This window comes from Bubalus kerabau, chromosome 15, assembly GCF_029407905.1.
Source record: "Bubalus kerabau isolate K-KA32 ecotype Philippines breed swamp buffalo chromosome 15, PCC_UOA_SB_1v2, whole genome shotgun sequence".
NCBI lineage: Eukaryota > Metazoa > Chordata > Mammalia > Artiodactyla > Bovidae > Bubalus > Bubalus kerabau.
The window spans coordinates 52,612,057-52,635,656 of NC_073638.1; the positions used below are offsets into that span (position 1 = coordinate 52,612,057).

A 23,600-nucleotide genomic window follows, 5' to 3' on the forward strand; every position below is an offset into this window, starting at 1 on the left:
GCACCTCCCACGATCAATATCTGCGGCTGCTACTGAAGTGCCCAGTCTGCCTTCTTTGAAAGCATCTTTTTCTGCTTTTTCAGTCAGTTCTTTTGCACAATCACAACTAGAGACTCAAAGCATACAGCCTGAGCCTGGGATCTGGCAGAGGGAGGCAGCAGTGAGTTACAGTAAAACATAAACTCTGCAGGCAGCCAGACGAGGTTCTAAATGCTATCTGTGTGACCTCAGACAAATCACTCTGCCTCTATGGGCTTCAATTGTCTCAACGGCAAAATTAATACATATCATGTGGATGGCTGTGAGTAGTAGAGCTCACTTTCTGTACAAAGTAGACTATTTCAACCTTAACCCAACAGCTGCATGCTGGGGCACCAGGGGAGTGGGCAGGAAAATAGCAGAACCTGCAATGAGAGGGCAGAACACCCCACCTTCCCTAATTTCTATCAGAACTTCCAAAGGAACAGCCCAAAGAAGCCCTTGCTGGGGACAGTGACTGCGGACTGCTCAACATGAAAAGACATGATGGCAGAATCATGATGATAACTTGAACACGTCTACTTAACCCCTAACAACAGGCTTCTCAAACATTTTGTTGCTTTGGTAAAGTAAACAACTCGCCTAAGGTCACAAATTCAGTGAATGATGGAGCTGGGATCCAGAGCTAGAGCTTCCCACTCCACATCTCCTGAAAGTTCCATTGCACCAGGTGAAGAACAGTCCTTTAGGCTGAGGCCATTTCCCTGCCTCTGGAGAAGACAGCAGAGGGACAGGCCAAGGGTAGGAGAAGGTTCAGGATCATGGTCGCAGAATCTGGCAAAGGGAGGGTGGAAGGAGAGCTCTCACCTGTCGTTTCGGTTGATGGCTGCCACCATTAGTGCTGTCCAGCCAAGTCTGTGCCTTGCATTGACATCTGCACCTTCCGACAAGAGTCTAGAGAGAGACAGAAATATTTTCAGTGTGTGGTTTATCATGGACATAAGAGTGGAAGACATGAAAAATCAACAGGGAGGCTATATGGATTTGGAAATAGTTATGGACCTCTGAGAACCAAATACCCATCCCAGCTCCTCTGGTCACTATCCTCTGACCCCACGCTTCCTCTTCCTCTCTCTCTTCCCTTAAATGAGTCAGCCTCCACTCTTATCCTTCCAGCCTTCTGAGGAAAGAATGTGTCTTCCCTCTATCCAGAATGCTCTCTCCCTGACTCTCTGCCTATTTTAATCTACTTTCATGGGAAGTACAAAGTACAATCCTGGCTTGGGGGACTCTCCCCCAACAAGGCTCTCCTGACTCATCCAGTCCACAGATCTCTGTCCTTAGAATTCCTCCATGCTTAGCACCAAATGTCCGATGACACTTCTCATCTATGTAGCTACCAGTTTATAGAAAGATCCCATTTCTCAAGTTTATCCGTATGGTGGCTGTTTGGAACTGGAACTCTTTGAACCCAAGGAAAGATGGAAAGAGTGTTAGAAATGCTAGATTAGGTTTCTAGGAAAGTCCATGTGAACCTACTTGACTCTACATGCCAGTGCCTAGCATGTGGTAGGAGCTCAGCAGCTGTTGGATAAATGAACAAGCATGAGGTTTTAACCATACCCCTAAAAGCCTGGAGTATTTTAGGTCCTGGTAGCAGGGCACCCTATAATGTGGGGGTAGATAGAGAGAAGGGGAGTAAAGAGAACCAACTCTTACTGAGCACCTCCCACAAGCAGGAACTGCCTGGGAACTTTGCACACATTCTCTCGTTCACGCTTCACACATGCTTAAGGAGCTGATATTAATCTCCTCTTTTCATGGATGAGGTAACAGGCTCAGTGAGGTGAAATGACTCGATAAAGGTCACAAAGCTAGGTAAGGGGCAATACTGTGACTGGAACCCAAGTCAACATGGCTCTGAAGCCTGAACCATTCTCACCTCACCACCCCTCCTCTACATTGAACCTGGCTCCATGTAACATGGAAGACAAAAGACTAAATGGACTCCAACAAGTCAGCATGATAGGCACTTGGTCCTGTGCTGATTTCTGGAATAGGGGTATGAGAAGACAGGGGGTTTGCCCTTGGGAATTTAGTTGTGGAGGGAAGACTCGGGATATAGGAAACCAAAGCCTGTAGTGTGTGGTCTCCCACCAGAAGTGTTGAAGGAGGCCAGGAAAGGAGGAGACCAGTAGTCAAGAGTGTTTCACCAACAAGGCAGGAGCTGCGTACTGGGAATGGGTGTTTGGGGGAACTGGGAGGCTGTCTATTCATCAATGGGTTCTAGACAAAAGGGCACTGGCAGAGAGTCCAGATGCTTGGGGTTGACTCCTAGCTCCATTCTTACGCCATAAACTGTAGTAGCTGCCCCTCTGGACCAAGCCAAGTCTAATGTCTGTGCTGTTGAAGTAAGCAGGTGATGAAGGCTTGGAAGGATGAACAGACACAACATGTACTCATTTGTTCACTCAGCCTGCGAACTCATTTGTTCCCTGCCTTTGCAGGCAATGAGACAGGCAGTTAAAGCCTGAGGGGAGACAGACCAGCAAGCTCATCACCACACATCTGACGAGTGCTTGGATGGGGGCTGCAGGTTACAAGTGTACAACCAGGGAACCTAACCAAGTCTTAATGATCCATCAGGCCTCTCAGAGGAAGTGATGAGAACTGTTAGCCAGACAAAAGAGGGCAAGGGAGGGGAGGAGTGTTTCAGGCAGAGGTAAAGCCTCTCGATCAGAGTAGAAGGCAGCATGGGGGATAAGAGGCCCTGAAAGAGGTCTTACAGAACTGAGGCACGAAGTGTGAGGGTAAAGTGTTGAGAGAGGAGGCTGGGAAACCCTCTTCTCTCACCTCTAGTTTGAAAGGTTTCTTCTGGGCAAAATCCTTGGCCTCTTACCTTACCACTTACTGTTAAGCATCTTTTATGTAGAAACAAGTGTCCACAGTCAAAAATGTTAAAGAGGCTAAGAACCCTGGGGGTAATTTTCTGAGACAAAAATCTCTTTTTGGACAAAACCTTCCCTGGTTTAGCAGGTCAAGTGGTGCCGTGGAGAGCGCAAGGTTCTGAGAACTGAGAGACTGGAGTTCTGATTTTAACTGTGATTCTGGCTGGCAGGCTTCATGTTTCTGGCCCTGTCCACAAGACTAGAAAATCAGGAAGGGCTGAAGCAAATCAGAGGTTTCTGAGGGAAAGACATGAACTCTGTCTTGAAGAACAGGAACAATTTAGAGGAGGAGGAGGAAATGCATGCCAGTCACAGCAAAAGACATAAGATACTGTTCAGAAGCAGGGCAAGCAATGAGAAGGTATACTCAAAGAGACCACCAGGCAGATCCATCCATGTGACAGTTAACAGCACAGGAATAGGCAGCTGCCAAGATATGCAGGGCCTAACAGAGGGTCTCAAAAGCCAAGCAAGGCAGTGGGCATAAACCTTTTCCAGCCATGGACTCCTCTGAGAATATGACCAAAGCTGATGATCCTTTCCAGAAAAGTGCACAGGTACACATACACTCAAAAAAAAAAAACAAAAAAAAAAAAACAAAAAACTTTCTTTACATACAATATCCAGAGGTTCACAGGTCCTCAGAAAATCAATAGTGGACCCGACATTAAAAACTCAATCTAAAGGGTTGACAAACACCTGGCATGTGGTCCTGGGCTCCTGCATCTGAGTCAGAAATCACAAATCTCTCTTAACAGCTCTTTCCTATGGAGCCCTTGAAAGAGCCTCCTCAACACTGGCTCCAATTAGCCACCATCAATAAAAGGAAACCTATTTGCCATTCTTTAGAGGCTCACCACAGGCAAGTGGGGTTGTCACTGAAGTTTGGGGTAAAAGAAATTACAGAATTAACCTAATAGCTTAAGCAAGCTGAGTCTCAAAGAAGACAGAGTAGAAAATGGGGACAAGGAGACCACTTTGGAAGCTGCTATAACATAGACCAAGGGAGATGAGCTAACACAGGAGTTTGGACAGAAGAAACTCAATGAAGCCAGAACACTTTATGCCTTAATTGGGTCAGTGACCAGCGTTTCCCTGCCTGGGCCTTGATAATTCTGGAAGCAGCACTCTTCTGGAGGCTGCTGCTGGTGCTAAGTCACTTCAGTCATGTCCGACTCTACGCGACCCCACAGATGGCAGCCCACCAGGCTCCCCCGTCCCTGGGATTCTCAGGCAAGAACACTGGAGTGGGTTGCCATTTCCTTCTCCAATGCATGAAAGTGAGAAGTCCAAGTGAAGTCGCTCAGTCATGCCCAACTCTTAGCAACCCCATGGACTGTAGCCTACCAGGCTCCTCTGTCCATGGGGTTCTCCAGGCAAGAGTACTGGAGTGGGGTGCCATAGCCTTCTGCTGAAGAAAAAAGATTGAGATACTTCCTCTTCCTGCCCCTTAAGGGCTGAGTGTAGTATAATAAAAAGGTGAATAGAAGGCTCTGGAGTAAGTCAGACCTGGATTCAAATTCTAGTCCAGCTAGATAATGCTGAACAAATAAATTCTGAGTCTCAATTTCCTCACCTATCAAGTAGGGACAATAATCTCTGACTTGCAGGGATCCCAGCCCAGTACCTGGCATATAGCAGGTACTCGTTACAGAGTGGTTTTTGCCTGCCACCCTAACCTGTTTTCATCTCTGTGATGGAACAAAGCGATCTGGCCTCAAGTTGGTAGTGGCAAATTGGCAAGTACCCAGGAATTCTAAGACAAGGTCATACAGGATGACCTGGGTAGTTTGGCCAGGCCAGCTCCAGGCACTCTTTTGTTCATTTATTCAACAAACAGGCACACACTTACTCTGTGCCTGGCTGACGCTGGCTACTGAGAAGACAAGACAGAAATTCTTTTTTTCCCAAGACCTAAGCCAAGTAGGGTTTTCTTTTCTTTTTTTAACGTGCATGTGTGTATTTATTACTTTTTCCCACAAATAACTGCATTTTAAAATATGTTCACATTGCTAAGTATATAACAATTCCATTTTAAATTGTAACTTAATTCTCCACAGCACATCCATCAGAGATATTCCCTCTCTGCTCTCCCAGGCATACCCACCCAGGTAACATCCATTTCTTGGTCATCAAAAGCAACACTCAAAGAACATTCTGTTGCATATGCCCTTTTGGACCTGTGTGAGTCTTTTCTCAGGGCATGTACTCAGAGTGTGATCCCTGGGTTATGGGGTTTATACCACTTAATTTGACTGAATAGCACCAGAGTCCTCCTCAGGACAGCTGCTCCATCTACCCTCTCACCAGCAGGACAGGGGTGTTCCTGTGTATCGCGGACACTTGGCAGCAGCCAACTTCCTAATCACTGTAAGTGCAATAGGTATAAAGGGATTTCATGTTATCCTTTTAATCTGCATGTCTCTGATTAGCAACAATTTGGAGCTACTTGTTGTATGCATATTAGCTTGCTGAGGTTTCCTTTTTCTGTATACTGCAGGGTTTTCTTTTAAGAGGAGGAAATGCCAGGAGAGAAGGCTTCTCCAAACCTGCTATCCTTTCAATGAACAGAGTAGAAAGAGCACAGGGCAGATCTGCATTCAAGTTCTAGTTCTGCCACCTCCTGACACCCCAGGAAAGGTATATTATCCTCTGAGCCTCAGTCTCTTTACAGGCCCACTCCATGGAGAGAGCAGCCTGGTGGGCTACAGTCCACAGGGTTGCACAGGGCCAGACACAACTGAGTGCACACACACACACTCACACACACAAGTACTGCAATCTGAGGGAAAGGGTTCTGTAAACCCGAGGGATCATTCCTAGGACGTAAATCTTACTGCAACGGTCCTGGAGTCTAAAGGCTGGAGTTCAGATTCTGGTTCTGTCACTTATTAGCTGTGACACCAGGGCTATTAATCCCTACTGTGCAAGGTGGCTGTAAGGATTAAAACAGATACCACAAGGCAGAACTCCACAAGGAGTGGGGGCACCTGGTGAATCAAGGAGGGACCAGAACAAACAAAAACCACAAGTGACCCCAACTCCAAACAACTTTTCCCCTTTCAGAGCTGAGTGGGTCCCTCCCCTACTTCCCTCAGGGTGCAGAGCAGCCCCAAAAGTTAGGATTTCACAAACCCAGGTCTCCTCCATTTCATTTTGTTGCTTTGCAAGTGAATGCCCAGCGGGCAGTCATTTCAAAGTCCTGGGACAGCTGGGCGGGTGGATGCCTGCTGAGAGCAGCTGAAAGGGCCTCTGAGGCCTGAGAAAGCCACCCTTGCTCTCCCCTGTGATTTTCACCAACGGACAAAGTGCGGCAAGTGAATTAATCTCTTTTAAAAAGAGCAATGCTTGTGACAGAGCACGGTGTCTCCGAAAAGGTTAGGATTCCATCATCCCTGAGATGATGAGTGGAATGCTTAATGCAGGTTGCCACTCAGGGCAGAGCAGCCTGTGGCCGGGGGCTGAGGAGTGGGGGTGGGCACCGCAGGCCTTTCTGGGCGCACTCCAGACTTGTGGAAGGCCCTTCCCTAATGAACTAGGTCTCCTGCTTGGCAGGGCAGTGGTGGGTGACACTAATTGGGGGTGACCCAGGGGAGATGATGGAGAGGAAACCACACACTAGCAGTCCAGAGCTGAATTCAAGCTCGTGTACAACTCCCAGGCAGCAGCGCAGGGCATGAAAATAAATGAGAGACCCCTCGGTTCACACGCAGGCTGTGGCATTTATCTTCCTGCCCTGCACTACTGCCTGGAAGCTGTACATGAGCTGGAATTCATGGTGGGCAGCCGTGGACGAACGAGTGACTCAGCCTCTCTGAATCTCGTTTGGCCTCATCTGAGTAACAGCTCATGCTCTCTGAGCCTGTTCCACAACTGCTAAAAAAGGGAGAGGACGCCACCACCCCTTCTCTGTATGTCACGCAGGGGCACCATGAAGAAACAACGAGACAAAAATATATAAAAGCACTTGGTATGCAATAAAGCACTATATAAATGGAAGAACCTATTTTATTGTTATCATCATTTTCTAATGAGTATCTTCCCCATTTTATGGAAGTAACAGTAAACTAGGATGATATATCCAAGGCGCACACAGAACTCAGAATATAAGTGCTCCAAATTTTCTGTGGATTGCTAGGATGGTCTCAAATTCCCAGGCAAGGGCAATGGTAGAATAAAGGTTTCCTGCTTCTTGGCAGGACAAACCTAGACAGTGTGTTGAAAAGCAGAAACATTCTGCCAATAAAGGTCCGTAGAGTCAAGGCTATGGTCTTCCCAGTGGTCATGTACAATGGTGAGAGCTGAACCATAAAGAACACAGAACACCAAAGAATTGATGCCTTCAAACTGTGGTGCTGGAGAAGACTCTTGAGAGTCCCTTGGAGAGCAAAGAGATCAAACCAATCTTAAGGGAAATCAACACTGAATATTCACTGGAAGAACTGATGCTGAAGCTGAAGCTCCAGTATTTTGGTCATCTGATGTGAACTGCTGACTCATTGGAAAAGTCTCTGATGATGGGAATGATTAAGGGCAGAAGGAGAAGAGGGCATCAGAGGATGAGATGGCTGGATGGCATCACTGATGCAATGAACATGAACTTGGGCAAACTCTGGGAGATGGTGAGGGATGGGGAGGCTTGTTGTGCTGCAGTCCATGGGGTCACCAAGAGTCAGACACGACTAGGCGACTGAACAACAACAGCAGCCCCAAAGCTGATGATTTCCACAGGAGAGTAACAAATCATGGGGGGATAAAAAAGCAGCAGCTATCCCATCTATCTTCAGGAGAGTCCAGAGGCTCTGGACCAAACAAGCAGCAGCGGTTATCTCAGGTGCGGAAGGGAGTCAAACTTTCACTTCCTACTGTGAATGCTTCTCTATTGTTAGAAGTTTTGTTGCTGTATTTTTTATAACAATGAACATATTATTACTCCTTAAAAAAAAAAAAAAAAACTTTCTTAGGAAAAGAAAAACTTTGGACCTAGAGACTGTTATACTGAGTGAAGCAAGTCAGACAGAGAAAGATAAATATGTAGTATCACTTACATGTGGAATCTAAAAAAAAAAAAAAAAAGATACAAATGAACCTTTTTACAAAGCAGAAATCAGGGGCTTCCCTGGTGGCTCAGTGGTAAAAAATCCACCTGCCAATGCAGGAGACAAGGGTTTGATCCCTGGTCCGGGAAGATCCCACCTGCCTCGTGACTACTAAGTCTGTGCACTACAACTACCAAGCCTGCACTCTAGAGCCCGAGAGCTGCAACCATGGTGCCCCCACGCTGCAGGGTGGCAACGACTGAAACCCGCACACCTAGAGCCTGTGCCTCGCAGAAGGACTAGCCACTGCAACAAGGCACCCCAACAAAGAGCAGGCCCTGCTCACTTTGACTAGAGAAACCAGCCTCGCAGCAATAAGGACCCAGCACAACCGAAAATAAATAAATAAAATATATATATATATATATAAAAAAAAAACAGAAATCAAGTCACAGATGTAGAAAACAAACTATGGTTACCAAGGGGGAAAGGCAGTAGGGGAGGACTAAATTGGGAGCTTGAGATTGACAAACACACACTATATACAAAATAGATAACTAATAAGAGCCTATCGCATAGCACGGGGAACATTATTCAATACTCTATAGTGGACTGTAGGGAAAGCAATCTGAAAAAATATGTATATGTACATCTGACTCGCTTCGCTATACAGCAGAAACTAACACATTGTAAACCAACTACACTCCAATAAAAAAATCATTTGAAAAAAGAAATCACTTTAAAAAAGAAAAAGAAAGACTTGCCCCTTCTTCTTCCCAGAAGCCTTCTTCTTCTAAGAAAGCCTTGTTGGCTTATGCTAGCCCGTATCTACAGCTGTCAGTTTCCCTGTCCCACATTCCCAGTAGTCAGCATGACCCCCTAGAAATGCCTTGTTTCTTGACTTCTGGTGTGGGTACAGTGGCTCAGGGGCTGGACAAAATGCCTGTGGCATTCTACAAAATGTCTACACAGATCTCTCCCCTATACTCATATGCCTGTCACTTACCAAGAACTCAGGTTCCTGCATACATGTGGAAGGTGTAGGTGTGGCTTCTTACACTCAGGGCTGAGGATACTTAGACACAGGCTGGAGGCCATGGGTTTCAGTCATGGCTCTCTCAACAACTAGCTGTGTGACCTGGACAAATCTGTCTCTTTGGGCCTCACTTTTCTCTGTGGTAAAACAAGGGAACTGAATTAAATGGTTTCTCAAGTCCCTGCCAGAACTAAAATCTTAGGATTCAAAATACGTACAGCATCAAAGAAGTTGAGAAGTGAACTCTTAGCAGTCAGGGGCACCAGCGTGACTTCCAAAGAAGAGAGAACTCCTCAGGTTTGCTGTTTATTGGCAGGAGTGAGGGAGTCCCAGACAGGGATACAGAGCATTTTGAGTTATTCTGGCTTGATCAGCTCTTCTACTCAGGGGAGGGAGGTACCACTTGGTTTTTCTTCCTTCTTTATGACCAATCAATACAAAGCGGCCACTGAACTTCAATCGTGCATTGTTCCAACTGGTTTCCGGACCCTTCACATGAACTGCCCTCAGCTGCAGCTGAGGAGGGGCTTGAAGGGTGGGGAGCCCTGTCCCACCTGCACCAGAGGCCTGGAAGCAGTGAGCCATGCAGACTCAATCTTGATTGCTATCTGGGCTACAGGGCCCTGGCTGGAGCCTCGCAGAAGGTCCTGTTTACAGTAATAACAGCACCAGGCCCTGCTGTCTGAGCAGAGGCAAGGTGCCTGGGGCTAGAATCCTCACGAAGTCTCCATCTGTGCCTTATCTACCCGGTTGCCCTGGGCCGGGAAGGGTGGGGCGAGGGAGGGAAGGCTGCTCTCAGAACTCGGTCAGGGTTAGGCAATTCCAGGCAGGTCCCAGGGCTACAACTCCACAGACACGGGGCCTCTCTGGCATCTTTTGCTATCAGTCCTTCAACTGAACACTCTCTTTCAAGGGCACCTCAAGGCCTTGCCCCTAGGAATCTCTCCAGATGCTCTCATTCCTGGTGAGGCGGCCCATCCCAGCACTGCCATACCTGGACTACTCCAGAGGGCAGTGGGTGGGCAGTGAGACGGGAGGACTGGCACTTACGCAGCACCGACAACAAGGAAGGTGCACTGCCTAACGCACCTGCATGCTTCATAACCAGTTAACTTCTGATCGCATAAAGTTTTTCAGTTTCTGAATGTAAAAAAGGATGTGCTGAGATCAGTCTACCCAATCCTTTCTTTTTATAGATACACATACAGAGGCTCAGAAAGCACCAGCCTTGGAACAGCCCGATATGGACATAAGCCCGCACCTGTCTCTTCCAGACTGTGTGACTGTGGGCAGGTGATGCTAACCTCTGAACCTCAGCCATCCTCCCTTATCAGTCTGGCAACCGAGGTAACCAAAAATGTACGTGCACTTCTAGTGTTAGCTATCATCATTACCACTGTTCTATGTGTTCAAAGGCACACAGCGGAGGAGCTGTATCAGAACTTCACTGAATACTGCTGGATTAAAAAAATAAAAGCCAAAGCTGGGAGGACATTCTTTGTCCTATCTTCCTTATAGTTTCTAGCAGGAACTTGGCACATATTAAAGTGCATAGATCATTATTTTTTTTAACTTTTTATTTTGAAATTATTTCAAACTCACACAGCACTTAAAAAATAGCATGCACACACACACACAAAACTCAGGTATATCCTTCACTCAGATTCTCATTACATTTTGCCTCACTCCTTTTCTGTTTTTTCCTAGACCACTTGAGAATTCATTTCAGACATCATACCCCTTTATTCCCAAATATTTCAGCACATATTTCCTAGTATGAGGACATTCTCTTACAAAGCACTAACCAATAATGATTAAATTTGGTACATTTTAACACTGACACAATATTTTTATCTAATATACAACCCATACAAATTTCCTCAATTATCCAAACAATATGCTTTAGAGCAATCCACCCTTCACCCCAGACTCAGATATAAGCCAGGATCAAAACTGGAATCACACACTGCCTGTGCCTTCAGTTTTCTTTCATCTAGAACAGTCCCTCAAACTTTCTTTGATATATATTCATGATACACGCATTTTTGCAGAATAAGGCTAGTTTGTCTGCAGACTTCTTAAATTGGGATAACAATTTTTTGAGGAACCACTTCCTATTATTCACCTATTCACTGCACAAACTTTTCATGAGACTGGTTATTACAGGACTGTAAGCAGGATACTGAGGACTCTGATGAATTCTACAGTGTTCTTATCTTCAAGGTATTCACTGCATAGTTATTGGCAAACAGCTAAATTACAAGCAAGCACCTTGTGAGTATAGTGCAGAGCAAGGGCCACAGGCATGACTTCTTGGAGGCAGAGGCATGAGCTGTGCCAGAAAGGATGGGCAGAAGCACAGATTCCCTTAATGCACTCCTGGGATCTTCTATGGGAGACAGCTCTGCTTCCCCAAGCAGTGTGTGCCACGGTGGGGGCTCAATAAAACACAAATCCAACAATACAAGGCCAGAAAGGGGAGAGAGCGGTCCAGGGCACCCCAATCTGGGTACCTCTATTCAGGGCTCTACGTTATGTCCCACTCAGCAGCTGCCGTGGTGACAAGAAGGCAAGGACTGTCTAGACAGCTGAAGTGTGGCAAAGGGCCATGAGTGCCACCTACTGGCACCACAGCAGGCCTGTAGGCTGCCACAGAGGGCAGCTGGGCAGCTGGGTGTTGCCAGGAAGCCTGTTATCCTATGGCAGTGAGACACAGAAGTAGCCCAAATTTCTAAAATTGGGTTGGCACTTGAGCTACTACTGCTAAGCTCCAGAACCCTGTGAGATTTTCAGTAAAAAAATGGACTGTGCAAAGCCAACCACAGTATCTGGCCCTCTAGATAGGAACAAAATTTGGCCTTCATTAATTCAGGTTTGTCCCAGTAACAAAGTAGGCTCTTCTCCAAGTCAGGCTCTGTGTTGAGCACTGAGGGTACAGATGAATCAGACATGGATCTTGCCCACAAGGAGCTCCTGGTCTGAACTGGTGGTGGGGAAATGGAACACAAATAAGTGTTTTAAGGATCACAGGTGCTCTGAAAGCTGTTTGTAGAGGGTCAGTGATCACACAACATGCTTGGCTCTTCCAGTCTTTCAAAACTCTTAAACTGTGGTGTTCAAAAGAGTTTGTGTTTCTAGAGCAGCCTACTACGCACCAGGCACTTGACATTTATAATCTTATCTGGTCCTGTGATTAGAGGAGTCATAAAGAGAGAGGGTAACTGACTTGCTTAAGATCAAATGGTCAGTAAGTGGCAGCCTGGGCCGGAGCCCACCCTCTCTCTATTGAACCACACTGCCTTCCAGGGTATATATCCCAACTTCTTCTTTTTCCACACATTTAGCCTGGGATCAGCACAAATATCTGTTGGGACTAATCAGCTGACCCTGGTGAAAAGACCCTGACGCTGGGAAAGACTGAAGGCAGGAGGGGATGACAGAGGATGAGATGGTTGAATGGCATCACCGACTCGATGGACTTGAGTTTGAGCAAGCTCCAGGAGATGGTGAAGGACAGGGAAGCCTGGCATGCTGCAGTCCATGAAGTCGCAAAGAGTTGGACATGACTAAGCGACTGAACAACAACAATCAGCTGACAGAAAATGATAAAAAAAAGTAGTAAAAAAGGAAAAGCCTTATGTAGAAAGGAAGTTAAATGATGAATGGAGATACTCTGATTAGTTCTGCTGTCTAGAACCTTCTCCCTTGGAAGGGACCCCTTCTCTTAGACTGAAGATGAGAAAGGCCAGATCCCTTCATGGTAGTCTCCACAGTACCACCACCACTTTCACAGCTGCATGGCAGTGTAACACTGTAAAGTGGTCTTGACTTTAGGTTAAAACAACCTTGGCAAACAAACCTAATCAGTAGGTCTTAGAAATATAGGAAGTCCTAGTTCTCTGCAGACAAGCTTAACAGACTCTCAGAGTATAATGCATCTGCTGAGAAAGCTAATGCAAACTCAGGCCATGTTAACAGCCTCATAAAATCTCTAAAAAGTGGATCACTGCCCTGATCTACACAATGATAGTCACGCCACACCAGAATTCAAATAGGGCACCTAAAACTTTGTGGCCATTTCATTACAAAATGACTAGGATGAGAGAAGACTTGAAACCACAGTTTGGAGAACCAAGGTTTATTTGGCTTGGAGCTATTAACATTCAAAAGTCTGGAACAGGGAAAGGGAGCTGTGTAGTCTAAGAGGACAGAACAAGGACCAAAGAGGCAAGCTGTAGAGACAGCTAACTACGTAACAGCAGCCCACCATGTGTCAAGCGCTATACCAGGTGCTTTCATAATATTACCTTGGAATTCATCACAACATAAAGCATTTTTCTAATAACAAAGTGCTGTGTGTGCTCAGTTCCTCAGTCATGTCCAACACTTTGCAACCCCATATAGCCTGCCAGGCTCCTCTGTCCATGGAATTTTTCAGGCAAGAACACTGGAGAGGGTTGCCATTTCGTCCTCCATACAGAGCGCTTATGCTTACATTACTCCAACTGCCCAGAATGTCTTTCTACCCAGCTCCTTACATCCAAATACTAACATCTCCAGGCCCACTGAATGCCTCTCTTGTCTATAGAGACTTAACTTTTTGTATGTACTAATTACAATTCTCTTACCAGACTGAATGTTCTTTGAAAGGCAAAGGTCATCACAATACATCACTATTCAATGCTGAATGGGGCATACTGCTCATAATGGGCCTTAAGAATAAATAAATGCCAAATAAAATGTACAAATGACAAAAAAAAAAAAAAAACCTCATGAAAAGATGTTCAACATCATTAGCCATCAAGGAAATACAAATCAAAACCACCAAGAGGTATCACTTCACACAACGGCTCTAATAAAAAAGACAGTAACAGTTGCTGGCAAAGGTGTGGAGAAATCAGAAGCCTCACATTTTATATTGCTGGTGAGAATGTTAAAATGGTATAGCTACTTTGGAAAACAGTCTGACCATTTCTCAAAATGTTAAACACAGAGTTACCACATGGAGCAGTTCTACTCCTAGGTATCTGGCCAAGATATATAAAAACATACATTCACACAAAAATTTGTACACACATGTTCATAGCAGTGTTATTCATAATGGCTGAAAAATGAAAACACAAATGTTCATCAACTGATGAATGTGTAAATAAAATGTAATATATCTATACATGGAATACTGTTCAGTCACAAAAAGGAACAAAGTACTGTACATGCTACAACAGAGGTGAACCTCAAAAACACAGTAAGTGAAAGAAGCCAGTCATCAGAGGACAAATATTGTATGAGTCCATTTATATGAAATACCCGTACAGGGAAATCCAGGGGAAAAGAAAGTCAGTTAGTAGTTGCCAGAGGCCAGGAGAGTGGGGAATGGGGAGCGAATGCTGATGGGACTGGGTTTTGGTGGGGGAGGGGGGAGGTAGTGATGAAAATGTTCTGGAATTAAGACACAGTGATGGTTGCATAATCTCATGACTATATTAAAAAGCCACTGCATTGTATCCTTTAAAAGGATGAATTTTATGATGTGTGAATTATATCTTAAAAGGAAAAAAAATAAGTTAATGAGTAAATGTTTACTCAGAGTAAGCTTATTACTCAGGAGACAGAGTATCCCTCATACCTAGAGGAGCCCAACTGTGGACTGGATGGTGCCCATCAGAGAGCCTGAAGAGGAGACAAGAACACTGGAGAGGAAGTGAGGCTCTAGACAACAGTGCCTTGGGTTCTGTCTGACCCATCAGGGGCTGTACCTGAGTCCCAGTGGCCCTGGGAAGGATACTGTTCTGCCTGTTGGACTCTGACCCATGGGGATTCCATGGGGATCCTCCAACTGTGTGTGCTTTACATTTGGTCCTGCTCACTATCTGCAAAGGCTGGTCAAATACACAGATTTCCCAGGAGGCCTGGGCGCTATCCCCACAAACAAAAGGGCATTGAGATGGAAGCCTGAGCTCAGCCTCAGAGAGGGATTCTTATGCAGCCTTCCTGGGCCTCCCATCCACATGAATGGAGGATCCTGGAGACCAGTCAGTCTGCCCAGCTGCTGGACCCTGATGGGGAAACTCTGGAGAATAAACAAGGTTTCATTCAATCAGTCAATCAACTGGCCAGACTCCATCTGTACTGTGTGCTTTCTGAGTGCCCAATCAGCCTTGTGTGAGTAGCTATGGTGGAAGCAGGAAGAGATGCTGTCCACCTGGCTGGGACAGCATGGCCTGGGTGAGGAGACACAGGCATGAAGCAACTGTGGAAAAAGACAAGGAGGTGAAGACTCAACATGATACCATCTGGCTCAGACTTTGAGGCTTTGGGAATTTTGATAAGTTAACTGCAATGAGAAAAGCATACATTTTGCATTCATGTGGAACTTGGTTTAAATCACAGCTCTAGTCCTTATCAGCTGCAGGGTATTAAACGCACAGTCGTGTCCGACTCTTTGTGACCCCATGGACTGTAGCCCGTCAAGTTCCTCTCTCCATGGGATTCTTCAGGCAAGGATACTGGAGTGGTTTGCCATTCGCTTCTTCAGGGGATCATTCTGAGCCCAGGGATTGAACCTGGGTCTCCTGCACTGCAGGCAGATTCTTTACCGTCTGAGCCACCAAGGAAGCCCATGTGGAAAATGGTCACAGCACAATCTGTTTTGCAAAACTGCAGCAAGAACTGAAGATAATACATATACAGTATCTGGTACTCTGCCTCGTGCACATACACAGAATGGGTATCTAATAAACAGCAGCTATTACTACTAGGGAAGGTAAGCTTTCTGGAAGAGAAAGGGCTTGAAGGGGGCAATAAACTATGAATTGGATCTAAATAAAAGAACATGGGTGGAGTTGGAAGCACTACAAAAGCTAACAGGTAGGAAGAAGTAAGCTGCATGTTTAGGACCAGAGAAGCCAACTCTGACTGGAATGGGGGTTCCTGGGATGGAGGGGAGTCAGGTTTGGCTGGCAGGAATGCAGGGCGGGGGAGAGGGGAGGGGCGCTGTCAATGAAGAGCAGAGTTGAGAGCAGGAGAGATTAGGGATCTAGATTTGACATTCATCTTCAGGAACCCTGTACAGTCCTAGTAAGGCAGATTGAAATGGTTCTCCCTTGAGCTACAAAACATCTCCCTAAGCCTGGAAGCTTACTCCTTGGAAGGAAAGTTATGACCAACCTAGATATAGGAAAAGGAGTACGTCAAGGCTGTATATTGTCACCCTGCTTATTTAACTTATATGCAGAGTACATCATGAGAAACGCTGGGCTGGAAGAAGCACAAGCTGGAATCAAGATTGCGGGGAGAAATATCAATAACCTCAGATATGCAGATGACACCACCCTTATGGCAGAAAGTGAAGAGGAACTCAAAAGCCTCTTGATGAAAGTGAAAGTGGAGAGTGAAAAAGTTGGCTTAAAGCTCAACATTCAGAAAATGAAGATCATGGCATCTGGTCCCATCACTTCATGGGAAATAGATGGGGAAGCAGTGGAAACAGTGTCAGACTTTATTTTTCTGGGCTCCAAAATCACTGCAGATGGTGACTGCAGCCATGAAATTAAAAGATGCTTACTCCTTGGAAGGAAAGTTATGACCAACCTAACAGCATACTGAAAAGCAGAGACATTACTTTGCCAACAAAGGTCCATCTTAGTCAAGGCTATGGTTTTTCCAGTAGTCACGTATGGATGTGAGAGTTGGACTGTGAAAAAGGCTGAGTGCCGAAGAATTGATGCTTTTGAACTGTGGTGTTGGAGAAGACTCTTGAGAGTCCCTTGGACTGCAAGGAGATCCAACCAGTCCATTCTGAAGGAGATCAGCCCTGGGATTTCTTTGGAAGGACTGATGCTGAAGCTGAAACTCCAGTACTTTGGCCACCTCATGCGAAGAGTTGACTCATTGGAAAGGACTCTGATGCTGGGAGGGATTGGGGGCAGGAGGAGAAGAGGATGACAGAGGATGAGATGGCTGGATGGCATCACCGACTCGATGGACGTGAGTCTGGGTGAACTCTGGGAGCTGGTGACAGACAGGGAGGCCTGGCGTGCTGCGATTCATGGGGTCGCAAAGAGTCAGACATGACTGAGCAACTGAACTGAACTGAACTGAGATAGCATATTCAAAAGCAGAGACATTACTTAGCCAACAAAGGTCCGTCTAGTCAAGGCTATGGTTTTCCCAGTAGTCATGTATGGATGTGAGAGTTGGACTGTGAAAAAAGCTGAGCACCAAAGAATTGATGCTTTTGAACTGTGGTGTTGGAGAAGACTCTTGAGAGTCCCTTGGACTGCAAGGAGATCCAACCAGTCCATTCTAAAGGAGATCAGTCCTGGGTGTTCTTTGGAAGGAACGATGCTAAAGCTGAAACTCCAGTACTTTGGCCACCTCGTGCGAAGTGTTGACTCACTGGAAAAGACTCTGATGCTGGGAGGGATTGGGGGCAGGAGGAGAAGGGGACGAGAGGATGAGATGGCTGGATGGCATCACCGACTCGATGGACGTGAGTTTGAGTGAACTCCGGGAGTTGGTAATGGACAGGGACACCTGGCGTGCTGCAATTCACGGAGTCACAAAGAGTCGGACATGACTGAGCGACTGAACTGAACTGAACTGAAGCCTGGAAAAGCGCTGGGAGGAAACTGTGACCCAGGCAAGCTCCATTCTCCTTCAGGCCTCACAGCATCCTCATCTATAAAATGAAGTGCTAGGACACTTCTAAGGGGGGCAACTTTAGTAAATTACTCAAGCAATCCAAATTTCTGTTTTATCATCTGTGAAATGGGGCTATACTACTTTCATAGTTGTTAAGGATTTAGTAATTTAAGTCTCATGTAATGCCTATTTCAAAAAAGGCATTTAATAAACACCAGCCACTATTAGTAACAGTTAATGTTATTAAAACATTACTATTTTATGTATTTTAATATACACATACAAAGAATACATGTTAAAAATATACAAAATTATATTGTTAAAGTAATATGCTAGAAACATTAAATGAAACTCTGAATAAATGTGGGTTCTTAAAAAAAGTGATAAAACTAAGGTGATAGGTTGGGTGTTTTTTTGCTCCACCTTAATTCATTTACTTTGTGTTCATTAGTTCGGGTCTTTCTGAATGATCACACTAGGAGCTTAATAAAACTGTAGAGGGTAAAAACTGAATATCCGGAAAATTCTATCCATTATCTTATTTTGCTAGTTCAGGGGAAAAAACCTGGTATAATTAACAACACTCAAAAACAACCCTTACTACGCACTCAGCACCTAGTAAATATTAGGCACAGCACTCGCTGGTTTTTCTCATTTAATTTTCTCACTGAATACTCACAGCAATGGTGTGAGGCAGGTCAATCACCATCCCACTCTGCAGATGAAGAATCTAAGGCTAGAATCTTAGGCTACTTTCCCAAGGCCACAGAGAGCTAATGAATGGCACAGCTGGGATCCAAACCCTGTCTTCTGAGACTCACCACTGGGAATCAAAGCTTGTTTCCTCAGACTCTGAATTCCTTACTGCCAGGATTTCTGCATCACTAGGAACAAAGCTAGTGGAAGTGATGGAATTCCAGTTGAGCTATTCCAAATCCTGAAAGATGACACTGTGAAAGTGCTGCACTCAATATGCCAGCAAATTTGGAAAACTCAGCAGTGGCCACAGGACTGGAAAAGGTCAGTTTTCTTCCAATCCCAAAGAAAGGCAATGCCAAAGAATGTTCAAACTACCGCACAATTGCACTCATCTCACATGCTAGTAAAGTAATGCTCAAAATTCTCCAAGCCAGGCTTCAGCAATACGTGAACCGTGAACTTCCAGATGTTCAAGCTGGTTTTAGAAAAGGCAGAGGAACCAGAGATCAAATTGCCAACATCTGCTGGATCATGGAAAAAGCAAGAGAGTTCCAGAAAAACATCTACTTCTGCTTTATTGACTATGCCAAAGCCTTTGACTGTGTGGATCACAATAAACTGTGGAAAATTCTGAAAGAGATGGGAATACCAGACCACCTGACCTGCCTCTTGAGAAATTTGTATGCAGGTCAGGAAGCAACAGTTAGAACTGGACATGGAACAACAGACTGGTTCCAAATAGGAAAAGGATTATGTCAAGGATATATATTGTCACCCTGCTTATTTAACTTATATGCAGAGTACATCATGAGAAACGCTGGGCTGGAAGAAGCACAAGCTGGAATCAAGATTGCGGGGAGAAATATCAATAACCTCAGATATGCAGATGACACCACCCTTATGGCAGAAAGTGAAGAGGAACTAAAAAGCCTCTTGATGAAGGTGAAAGAGGAGAGTGAAAAAGTTGGCTTAAAACTCAACGTTCAGAAAACGAAGACCATGGCATCCGGTCCCATCACTTCATGGGAAATAGATGGGGAAACAGTGGAAACAGTGGCAGACTTTATTTTTCTGGGCTTCAAAATCACTGCAGATGGTGACTGCAGCCATGAAATTAAAAGATGCTTACTCCTTGGAAGGAAAGTTATGACCAACCTAGATGGCATATTCAAAAGCAGAGACATTACTTTGCCAACAAAGGTTCGTCTAGTCAAGGCTATGGTTTTTCCAGTAGTCATGTATGGATGTGAGAGTTGGACTGTGAAGAAAGCCGAACGCCAAAGAATTGATGCTTTTGAACTGTGGTGTTGGAGAAGACTCTTGAGAGTCCCCTGGACTGCAAGGAGATCCAACCAGTCCATTCTGAAGGAGATCAGCCCTGGGATTTCTTTGGAAGGAATGATGCTAAAGCTGAAACTCCAGTACTTTGGCCAGCTCATGCGAAGAGTTGACTCATTGGAAAAAACTCTGATGCTGGGAGGGATTGGGGGCAGGAGGAGAAGGGGACAACAGAGGATGAGATTGCTGGATGGCATCACTGACTCGATGGACATTAGTCTGAGTGAACTCTGGGAGTTGGTGATGGACAGGGAGGCCTGATGTGCTGCAATTCATGGGGTCGCAAAGAGTCGAGCGACTGAAATGACCTGAACTGAACTGAGGATTCCTGCTAATGATATGAAAACCTCTCAGGCAGACCCACGGACAGAGGCACAAGAGAACCACTTTACATGCCTTAGTAGGACTTTGGGCCTGGGACCCTTGTCCAAAAGGAGGAGAGGGAAGGAACCCGGATGTAGACAAGTTTAAGTTCAAAAGTAAGATTTTCTGAGACAGCAGAACTGTGAGGCAAACTGCTAAAGTGCATATGGTAAACCCATAACATATCAGTTTGACTAATTTCAATATTCTTACATTTCTCTGTTCCTCAGTTTCTGGGAAAACTCCTTGGGAAAAAATTCAACTGGTTCCAGTCATGCTGGTAGGATTTGTGTTATGGCCATGACTGAGCCGGGCCTTTGGAGAAGCAGCACTTGGGCCATAACAATGGTGGCTGGGAGACTGAGCCAGACAGCTGCCCCTGCTAGGGAGCCCTGAGGGACTGTAGTTTTGCGGCCTCACTGCCTCCGTGGCTAGATCAGTGCCCAAGAAGATGCTGACACACACAGCTGGTAGGCACTCAGAGTGGTTCCCAATGTTTCTCAGCAATCAGAATTGATGTGCAATCCCCTGCCAACCACACCAACTCAGCTGCCGCTGCTGCACAGTGGACAGCCTCCAACGCCATGCAAGGCCTGCTTCCTCTGCCGACTCCTGGCACCCCTACCCCCACCCCAAACCCAGTCCCATTGCCTTTTTCAGTCCTTCATACTTGCTGTTGCTCCTCCCGCCATGGGGCCTCTATAAACAAAAGTTTCCTCTGCCAGGAAAGCTCTTCTTGTCTTTTCACCTAAGTTAACTCCTTCACTTCCTTTCGGAATTTTTCCCTGGCCAGAGGAAATCTCTCAGAGACACTTGAGATTCTCTATATCATTCCTTTGCAGCATTTGTGACAGCTGTAATTTCATATTTACATGATTAATGTCTGACTAAGCTTTAAGCTTCATGAGACAAGGTCTGTACATTTTTGGCCTATCACCAATCCATTAGGGCTTAGCACAGTGTCAACACACAGTAGGCGTTATTTGTTGAATAAATAAATGATTGAATTAAATCACCATTTTAATTTTCTTTTTCCCTAGGGGGATGTCAATTCTTTTGTTTACAAGTTTATTATGACTGTAAATAACTACTAACATTTGCCTAACTCCTACCATTTACAAAACACTTTAAAAATACTCAATAAATATTTGTTAACTATTTACATGAACAGTGATAAACAACACAGCAATGGTCTGCCACCTCCAAAACTCACAGTAGCATGTGTGTGTGTGTGTGTGTGTGTGTGTGTGTGTGTGAAAAAGAGAGCGAGACAGAGAAAGAGAGAGAAGGAAACAGATGACCCATCCCAAAAGAGGGTGATAAGTGCTATCACAGAGGAAGTATACAAGTACTTGGAGGGCTACGGACGGCTTCCTGGAAGACGTGACGCTGATGACCCAAAGGATGAATAATTCTCTAGACCACAGGAGTTCACCCTCCTGGAATTTTCATGAGTTCCTGGGAGGGTGGCCTGGCAAGCATCTTACAGTCAGGGTTACTGAGGAAGTTAAGGGACTACCAGCTCAAGACCACACAGCCAAGAAGCAGTGGGGCCAGCACTGGAGGCTCCACCGCAGGGCTGGGCTTCCCTTCAGGGCATCCCTCCTTGCCGCAAGCCACTGCAGTAGGCCCTGGCTATTCTTTGCTCCTGGGCTTGGCCAACCACCTGATCCTGCAGGGGTTCTCAGCAGCTGACTGGCTGTTTCCACAACTCACCTACTCATAAAGTTCTGAAAAAGCTGCTAACCCAATCTTCCCCAGTAGTTTTCTATCACCAGGGAGCAAGCAAACAGATTCTGTAAGTTCACACCTCAGAAAACATGCCAGACCCCGGACCACTCTGCAAAATTGCTAGGCTGGTAAAGGCCCCCTTGAGTAAGCCCTGGAGTTTCAGTGCGTGATCTGGACCCTCCCCAAAGGGCTCAGTTTTCTCTGTAGAGTTTAACACTGAGAACTATATTTCAAAGTTCTCAGTGGGAACCTCATTAACAAGATGCGGAAACAAAGATTCGAAAAGGGAAGGTCTGTGATTTATTAAAGGCTTCTCTGGTGGCTCAAATGGTAAAGAATCTGACTGCAGTGTATGACAACTGGGTTCAATCCCTGGGTCGGGAAGATCTCCTGGAGAAGGGAATGGCCACCCACTCCAGTATTCTTGACTGGAGAACTCCATGGATACAGGAGCCTGGTGGGCTATAGTCCATAGGGTCACAAAGAGTCGAACATGACTGAGCGACTAACACTTCAACTTTTTTCATGATCTATTAAGAGTCCCAAAGACAGTCAACTGTGACAGAAGTGGAACTTAGGTCTTCTAATTCTAAAATCCTTGTACTTTTTTTTTTTTGTAGCATTATGCTGCCTTCCAACATCCCAGCATTCAAAAAGAAACCTGTGTAGGTTATACCCTAGCATTCAAGAAACACTCATAAGCTTCAAATTACAAGAGTGATGCCAGTGAGGCCTTGACCTTCAGTCTAGAATAAAGCTTTTGTTTCAACCTACTGCAAGCCACAAGAACATTTACATATTTACTGGTTAAGAGAGTTGGATGTTTTGGTTGCTCTCATGCCATCATTAATATTTTCCCATCCAGCCAAAGTGATACAACAATCGATAAATAGCCTCTCAGAGGCCGAGACAGCCGAATGTATTTACCAGCCAGGGTTTTTGTTAATTAGATAAAATCCTTGGATCAATGTGCAGAACATTTACCTATATTGGAGCTAAGTACATTCTGGACACCTTAATCCTGGCACAATGACAGCAAGTGCCTCAAGCCCCAAGTTGGGGCATCCGGGGACAAGAACCAAACCAAGCCATCAATGCAAAGCTAGAATAAATGTGTTTGGCCTCCAACAAAACCCAACCCTTTCTTCTTTCCTGTGTTGCAAATCAAAGCAGACTTTTTTCCAAAGGTATCTAATAAACAAGTTTTAGCTGGTATGAAGTACTTTAATGTCTAAAACCATCAAACCAGAAATCAAAACAAGATGTCAAAACAATCTTTAGACTGCTCTTTGAGGCAGCATAGCATGTACAGCAGGAAGAGTCAGAAGGTTCCATTTAACTGTCTACTTGACATCACCACTTGAATTTCTCACTGAAATGTTAAATTCAACATGTTCAAAACTGAACTCAATCTTTTCCTCCCAACCCAGTCCTCCTCCCCCAGCAGCTTCATCTCAGAGAACGGCAACAGCATCTCCACCGTTGATCAAGCCAGAAAACAGAAATTCATTCTTAACACCTTCTTCTCCCTAATCAACTATATGCAAATGCATTCATTCAAGATTCACTTACTGAGTACCTCCTACATACCAGGCACTGATACTGTTCTAAACATTACCAAGTCCTGCCTAATTTACTTACTCCATCTCTGCTACTGACACCTTACTCCAAGTCACCGCCTGCCACCATCCTTTCTGGTCTGGACTACTCCAGTCACTATCAACTGGTTTTCCTGCATCTACCACAGCTCCCTATCAATCTATTCTCCATGGAGCAGCCAGAGTGATCTTTTAAAATTACAGATCTAGATCATGTCATCACATG

The 23,600-nt window shown here is 45.3% G+C and overlaps 1 protein-coding gene across 1 annotated transcript in view; it reads right to left on the minus strand.

Annotated features, from left to right (window-relative positions):
* The window catches only part of CLPB (ClpB family mitochondrial disaggregase), a 148,413-nt gene that overhangs the window by 112,908 nt on the left and 11,905 nt on the right, over positions 1–23,600 (minus strand). The window contains exon 3 of the mRNA XM_055548997.1: positions 847–933. Coding sequence (XP_055404972.1) covers positions 847–933 — 87 coding nt within the window. The remainder of the gene's footprint in view (positions 1–846; positions 934–23,600) is intronic.